Source organism: Chiloscyllium plagiosum, unplaced genomic scaffold (assembly GCF_037043375.1).
Source record: "Chiloscyllium plagiosum isolate Xiang-an unplaced genomic scaffold, Cpla_swu_hap1 HiC_scaffold_35, whole genome shotgun sequence".
NCBI classification, from domain to species: Eukaryota; Metazoa; Chordata; class Chondrichthyes; order Orectolobiformes; family Hemiscylliidae; genus Chiloscyllium; species Chiloscyllium plagiosum.
This window is the reverse complement of record NW_028270173.1, coordinates 29,763,042-29,770,750: the sequence shown is the minus strand read 5'-3', so window position 1 is coordinate 29,770,750 and position 7,709 is coordinate 29,763,042. Positions and strand designations below refer to the sequence as shown.

The following is a 7,709-nucleotide window of genomic DNA, read 5'->3' as shown; positions in this document are numbered from 1 at the left end:
ACGGTACAAGCGGTGGGTATGGCAGAAGAGGTGTGTATAGGAGGAGGGTACGGTACAGTAGGCGATGGTGAAGTGGGGGTTTTGGGGGTGTGGTGTGAGGGAGTGATTGTAAAGTGTGGGGGGTTTGGGGGCGGGGTGTGTGTGTAGAGGGGGTGATAGTGAAGTGGGAGGTTTGGGGGTGGGGTGTGGGGGGGTGATAGTGAAGTGGGGGGGTTTGGGGGTGGGTGTGTGTGTGTGTGGGGGTGGAGAGGGGTAGTGAAGTGGGAGGTTTGGGGGTGGGGTGTGGGGGGGTGATAGTGAAGTGGGAGGTTTGGGGGTGGGGTGTGTGTGTGCAGGGGTGATAGTGAAGTGGGGAGGGTTTGGGGGTGGGGTTGTGTGTGGAGGGGGTGATAGTGAAGTGGGGGGGCTTGGGAGTGGGGTGTGGGGGGGGTGATAGTGAAGTGGGAGGTTTGGGGTTGGGGTGTGGGGGGGTGATAGTGAAGTGGGGGGGGTTTGGGGGTGGGGTGTGTGTGTGGAGGGGGTGATAGTGAAGTGGGAGGTTTGGGGGTGGGGTGTGGGGGGGGTGATAGTGAAGTGGGAGGTTTGGGGTTGGGGTGTGTGTGTGCAGGGGTGATAGTGAAGTGGGGAGGGTTTGGGGGTGGGGTGTGTGTGTGGAGGGGGTGATAGTGAAGTGGGGGGGCTTGGGAGTGGGGTGTGGGGGGGTGATAGTGAAGTGGGGGGGCTTGGGAGTGGGTGTGGGGGGGTGATAGTGAAGTGGGGGGTTTGGAGGTGGGGTGTGGGGGTGATAGTGAAGTGGGGGGTTTGGGGGTGGGTTGTGGGGGGTGATAGTGAAGTGGGGGGAGTTGGGGTGTGGGGGGTGATAGTGAAGTGGGGGTTTGGGGCGGGGTGTGGGGGATGATAGTGAAGTGAGGGGTTTGAGGGAGGGTGTGTGTGTAGGGGGGTGATAGTCAAGTGGGGGGTTAGGGCAGGGTGTGGTGGGTGATAGTGAAGTGGGGGGGTTTGAGGGCAGGGTGTGGGAGGTGTTAGTGAGGTAGGGGGTTTGGGGGTGTGGTGTGGGGGAGTGATAGTGAAGTGGGGGGTTTGGGGGTGGGGGGGTGATAGTGAAGTGGGGGGTTTGGGGGGTGGGGTGTGGGGGGGGTGATAGTGAAGTGGGGGGTTTTGGGGGTGGGGTGGGGCGTAATAGTGAAGTGGGGGGGTTGGGGCATGGTGTGGGGGGTGATAGTGAAGTTGGGGGGTTTGAGGGAAGGGTGTGGGGGGGTGATAGTGAAGTGAGGGGTTTGAGGGAGGGGTGTGTATGTGGGGGGGTGATAGTGAAGTGGGGGGGTTTGGGGGCGGGGTGTGGGGGGTGATAGTGAAGTGGGGGGGTTGGGGACGGGGTGTGGGGGATGATAGTGAAGTGAGGGGTTTGAGGGAGGGGTATGTGTGGGGGGTGATAGTGAAGTGGGGGGTTTGGGGGCGGGGTAAGGGGGGTGATAGTGAAGTGGGGGGGTTGGGGGGGTGTGCGGGGGTGATAGTGAAGTGGGGGGGGTTTGGGTGGTTGTGCGGGGGTGATAGTGAAGTGAGGGGTTTGTGGGTGGGATGTGTGTGTGGGGGGAATGATATTGACGTCGGGGGGTTTGGGGGTGGGGTGTGAGTGTGTGTGGGCGGGGGTGATAGTGAAGTGTGGGGGGTTTGGGGGTGGAGTGGGGTGGGGTTGATAGTGAAGTGGGGGGGTTTGGGGGGGTGGGATTGATAGTGAAGAGGGGTTTGGGGGTGAGGTGGGGTGGAGTTGATAGTGAAGTGGGGGGGTTTGGGGGGGTGGGATTGATAGTGAAGTGGGGGTTTGGGGGTGGAGTGGGGTGGGGTTGATAGTGAAGTGGGGGGGTTTGGGGGGGTGGGATTGATAGTGAAGTGGGGGTTTGGGGGTGAGGTGGGGTTGATAGTGAAGTGGGGGGGTTGGGATGGGGGTGATAGTGAAGTGGGGTGTTCGGGGTGGGGTGGGCTGGGGTTGACAGTGAAGTGGGGGGGGTTGGGGTGAGGTGGGGTGGGGTTGATAGTGAAGTGGGGGTGTTGGGGTGAGGTGGGGTTGGTAATGAGGTGGGGGGATTTGGGTTGGGGGTGACAGTGAAGTAGGGGCTTTGAGGGTGGGGTGGGGTTGATAATGAAGTGGGGGGGTTGGGGTGGGGGTGATAGTGAAGTGGGGTGTTCGGGGTGGGGGTGGGGTTGATAATGAAGTGTGGGGGGTTGGGGGTGGGGGTGACAGTGAAGTGGGGAATTTGGGGGTGGGTTGGGGGTGACAGTGAAGTGGGGGGGGTTTGGGGGTGGGTTGGGGGTGACAGTGAAGTGGGGGGGATTTGGGGGTGGTTTGGGGGTGACAGTGAAGTGGGGGGTTTGAGGGTGGGTTGGGGTGACAGTGAAGGGGGGGGGTTTGGGGGCGGGGGGGTGACAGTGAAGTGGGGGGGTTGTGGGGTGACAGTGAAGTGGCGGTTTTGGGGTTGGAGGTGACAGTGAAGTGGGGGGGGGGGTTGGGGGTGACAGTGAAGTGGGGGGGGGTTTGGGGGTGACAGTGAAGTGGGGGAATTTGGGGTTGGGGTGACAGTGAAGTGGGGGGGTTGGGGGGTGACAGTGAAGTGGGGGGGTTTGGGGGTGAGTTGGGGTGACAGTGAAGTGAGGGGGGTTGGGAGTGACAGTGAAGTGGGGAGTTTGGGGTTGGGGGTGACAGTGAAGTGGGGGGGGGGTTGGGGGTGAGTTGGGGGTGACAGTGAAGTGGGGAATTTGGGGTTGGGGGTGACAGTGAAGCGGGGGGGGTTTGGGGGTGGGTTGGGGGTGACAGTGAAGTGGGGGGGTTTGGGGGTGAGTTGGGGTGACAGTGAAGTGAGGGGGGTTGGGAGTGACAGTGAAGTGTGGGGGGGGGTTGGGGGTGAGTTGGGGGTGACAGTGAAGTGGGGAGTTTGGGGTTGGGGGTGACAGTGAAGTGGGGGGGGCGTTTGGGGGTGGGTTGGGGTGACAGTGAAGTGGGGGGGTTTGGGGGTGACAGTGAAGTGGGGGGGGGTTTGGGGGGTGACAGTGAAGTGGGGGTTTGGGGTTGGGGGTGACAATGAAGTGGGGGGGGTTTGGGGTTGGAAGTGACAGTGAAGTGGGGGGGGGGTGCGGGGGTTTGGGTTGATAGTGAGGGCGGTTTCAGGAAGGGGAAGGAAGGAGGGGATGGTAACACCAAAGACAATCCCAGAGAGCGAAATGTCCGTTTCAGATGGAGACTTCCACCTCACAACGTGAATAAACCATCGAGAAAGACTTGGGGGGTGTAGTTGTGGGGAATGCTGCTGGGCGGAGTGGGGGGGGGGCGTTATTGTTAAACGAAATGGAAATTGGAGATTCCGGCTCAAGAAATTGCTTCAGGAAATCAAAACCGTGTTTTAACCTGTTCTATCTCTCTCCATCTCTCTCTCTCTCTCTCTCTGTCTCTCTCTCTCTCTCTCTCTCTCTCTCTCTCTGTCTCTCTCTTCCCCCGTCTCCCCTCTCTCTTTGCCCCTTCCCCTCTCTTTCTCTCTCTTTCTCCCCTCTCTCCCCCCTCTCTCGCCTCTCTCCCCCCCCTCTGCCTCTCTATATCACCCTCTCTATCTCTCTCTCTCTCCCTCTCTCTCTCTCTCTCTATCTCTCTACCTCTCTCTGTCTATCCCTCTCTCTCTCTCTCTATCTCTCTACCTCTCTCCCCCCTCCATCTCTCTCTCTCTCTACCTCTTTCTCTCTTTCTCTATCCCCTCTCTAACTCCCCCTCTCTCTCTCCATCTCTCTCTCTCTCTCCATCTCTCTCTCTACCTCCCCCTCTCTCTCTCCATCTCTCTCTCTCTATCCCTCTCTCTCTACCTCTTTCTCTCTCCCCCTCCTCGCTCTCTCCCCCTCTCCCTCTCCCCCCTCCCCTTTCTCTCCCTCTCTATCTCTTTCCCTCTCACCCTCTCTCTATCTCTCCTTCTCTATCTCTCTCTCTCTATCTCTCTTGGTCTCTCTACCTCTCCCTCTATCTCTCTCTATCCCTCTCTCTCGACTTCTTTCTCTCTCTCTCCATCTCTCTCTACCTCTTTCCCTCTCTCTCTCCCCCACTCTCGCTCTCTCCCCCTCTCCCTCTCTCTCTCTCCCCCTCCCCTTTCTCTCTCCCTCTCTATCTCTCTCCCTCTCACTCTCTCTCTATCTCTCTCTCTATCTCTCCTTCTTTATCTCTCTCTATCTCTCTCTCTCTATCTCTCTCTCTCTACCTCTCTCCGTCTCTATCTATCTCTCTCTCTCTCTATCTCTCTCTCTCTATCTCTCTCTCTGTCTCTCCTTCTCTATCTCTCTCTATCTCTCTCTCTCTCTCTATCTCTTTCTCTCTCTCTCTCTCTCTCTCTCTATCTCTCTCTCTCTATCTCTCTCTCTGTCTCTCTCTCTCTGCCTCTCTCTCTCTGCCTCTCTCTCTCTGCCTCTCTCTCTCTCCCCCCTCTCTCTACCTCTATATATATATACCCCCCTCTCTCTATCTCTCTCGCTCTGTCTCTATCTCTTTCTCTATCTGTCTCTCGCTCTCTCTTCCCCCAACCCCACCTCCTCCTCACACCGCCCCCGCCCCCCGCCTCCAGCCCCTGCCTCGCTAACTCTGGACCTAGACACGGCTAACCCTTGGCTCCTGGTTTCCGAGGACCACACCAGTGTGAGGCTGGGGGATAAAGAGCAGGAGGTACCCGATATCCCGCAGAGGTTTGACCGCGGAGCGTTTGTGCTTGGCTCAGTGGGGTTCACGTCCGGCAGGCACTACTGGCAGGTGGAGGTGGCCAACAAGAGCTGGTGGGGAGTGGGGCTGGCCTCAGAGTCTGCGCCCAGGAAGGGCGAGATTGACCCCACGCCCGAGAGCGGCTTCTGGACCGTCTGGCTGTTCCCCCGGCAGGGCTGGGTGGCCCGTACTGCCCCGTCGCTGACCCCCCTCGGCCTGGACGCCAGCCCCAGGAAGGTGGGAGTCCTCCTGGACTACGGGGCTGGGCAGGTCTCGTTCTACAATGCGGACAACATGTCCCATGTCCACACCTACACCCACCCCTTCACCGGGAGGCTGTACCCCTTCTTCTGCCCCGGACCCAACAAGGACGGGTCCAACTCGGCCCCCCTGAGCATCTGCGGTGCCAGAGGTCAATAAATCCCACCATCCCAACTGTTTCCGCCTCTCCGGATCCCACAGGTCCATCCTTTCGGGGTTCCCGGGAGGGGAGGTTGGGGTGGGAGGTTGGGGGGGAGAATGGGGGTGCGAAAGAGACACCTCCAGCGATTGGGGGTGGGGGGGGTGGTGTTAATGCTTAAAAGACCAACTCCAGGATGGGGTTGTCTGGAGCCCTGTGGCGTTGTGGCTTTCCATTGCAGAGAGCTGGGCAGGTTCACCAGCCCTCCTTGAGCGAGGACGTTTCTTCATTTCACTGCCAAATGGTTTACCCTGTACTCCGAGACCCCCTTGCTCTAGACCCCAGCCCCTGCCCCCTTCCCTCCAGTGAAGGTGACCATCCAAGTCTCTTCCTGGCTCGTTGGAATTATATATGCATTTTACAGAAATCCTTTCTCATCCAGGCCCGACCACTGTCAGGCCGTGGAACTGGATAGTGTTGAAATGTCCCTAGGTGGACTCCAATTGGAAAGTTGGTGAGGGGAGAGAGGAGTCGGGGGGGGGGGGGGGGGGGGGGGGGCGGCGGTCAAAGAGAGAGTGAGAAACGGGGTGGGGGGGGGTGGTCGGGAACGTGTAGAGGTGCTGGAGGTCAGAACAGGAGAGGGGTTCCCAGTAGGTGTAGAGAAAAGACGAGGGAAGGACAGTTGCTGGACCCGAAAGTCTAGCCAATGTGCAGGGGTTCTCAATCCCAGCCCTGCAACGTTATGTAGACTGGCAGGTGGGGCGTGGGGTTGGGGGTGGTGGGGTATAGAAGATTATGGGGCAAGGAGAGAAGATAGCCATCCCTCTTAGTCAAAGGGTCAATAACCAGGGGGCTTCATTTTAAGGAGATGGGCAGGGGGCATTTGAAGATTACAGATTTCACCCAGAGGTGAAATCACTGTCTGGGAGGGTAGCGGAGACTAGAATCTTTGCAACCTTTAAGGAGCAATTAAGCTCCAGGGAGAGGTTGAATAGGCTGGGGCTGTTTTCCCTGGAGCATCGGAGGCTGAGGGGTGACCTTATAGAGGGTTATAAAATCATGAGGGGCTTGGCTAGGGTAAATAGTCAAAGTCTATTCCATGGGGTCGGGGAGTCCAGAACTAGAGGGCATAGGTTTAGGGTGAGTGGGGAAAGATATAAAAGAGACCTAAGGGGCAACATTTTCACGTAGAGGGTGGTACGTGTATGGAATGAGCTGCCAGAGGATGTGGTGGAGGCTGGTACAATTGCAACATTTAAGAGGCATTTGGATGGGTATATGAATAGGAAGGGTTTGGAGGGATATGGGCCAGGTGCTGGCAGGTGGGACTAGATTGGGTTGGGATATCTGGTCGGCATGGACGGGCTGGACCGAAGGGTCTGTTTCCGTGCTGTACAGCTCGATGACTCCATGAGCACTTGCAACGTCATCACATTCAAGGCTCTGGGCCAAGCGTGGGGGAAGCAGGACCGATGTAGATTTAGTGTACGGAAATTGGGGGGAAAGGGTCTCAACAGGTCTGGCAGCATCTGTGGAGAGAAGTGAGCTCTCTGCACAGATGCTGCCAGACCTGCTGAGCTTTTCCAGCAATTTCCATCTTCGTTTCTGATTTCCAGCATCCGCAGTCCTTTTCGGTTGATTTAAGTGCAGGTTTATCTCGATGGATTGAAGGGCTGCGTCTGTACTGTGCAGTGGATTTTAAATTCGAACTATTCCGTCTGGAATCTAAAGCCGCTCACTAGGTCTAATAGCAATGGGCCGGCTTGTGTCCATTGTCGTAAAAGGCCATCTGGCTCACTCATGTCCCTTTAAGGAAGGAAATCTGCCGTCCTTCCCTGGTCTGCCCTACACTTGACTCCAGAGCCGCAGTGATGTGGTTGACTCCGAAATGGCTGAGGGAGTCATTCCGTTCAACGTTGAAGAGAGATGAGTGATAGGTGCCAACCTTGCTCTGTGGATGAAGTCTCCAGTGCCAGTGGCTAGTGAAAAGCCGCAGGGTGACTGGAGGGAGGCAGTGGGCAACTTGAGCCTGAGGTGTTAGAGAATAGCAGTGGGACAGACAGAATGATTGAACGGTAAAGCCCAGATGCAGGACAATCAGCAATGGCCCCTCTGAGCATTTGAATGCTGTGCCTGATACTGTAGAGCTTAGTTAAAAGGCTTGGAATGATGACAAACAGGAGTGAGGAGGAAGAGGAAACATATTGCTGAGGGGTTAGGAACCAGTGGCAATGATTAATGTAGTTGAAACTTTATTGCTGGAACAGCACAGCAGGTCAGGCAGCATCCAGGGAACAGGAGATTCGACGTTTCGGGCACAGGCCCTTCTTCAGGCCTGTGCCCGAAGCGTCGAATCTCCTGTTCCCTGGATGCTGCCTGACCTGCTGTGCTGTTCCAGCAATAAAGTTTCAACTTTGATCTCCAGCATCTGCAGACCTCACTTTCTCCTCAATGATTAATGTAATCAAAGATCAATGATTAATGTAATATAGATTTACACCAGGGAAGGGGGGGAGATTTCTTTATACTTTCCTGATACATGTCTACAATCCAAATAAAGATTGGAGAAAGTGGGAAGAGGAGAAA

General features: G+C 56.9%; 1 protein-coding gene across 1 annotated transcript in view; it reads left to right on the top strand.

Annotated features, from left to right (window-relative positions):
• LOC122541254 (zinc-binding protein A33-like) overlaps positions 1 to 5,202 on the top strand; it is a 9,159-nt gene extending 3,957 nt beyond the window's left edge. The window contains exon 4 of the mRNA XM_087978964.1: positions 4,508 to 5,202. Within this exon, the coding sequence (XP_087835090.1) occupies positions 4,508 to 5,143 (636 nt within the window). The 3' untranslated portion in view covers positions 5,144 to 5,202. The remainder of the gene's footprint in view (positions 1 to 4,507) is intronic.
• The last annotated feature ends 2,507 nt before the right edge of the window (positions 5,203 to 7,709 follow it).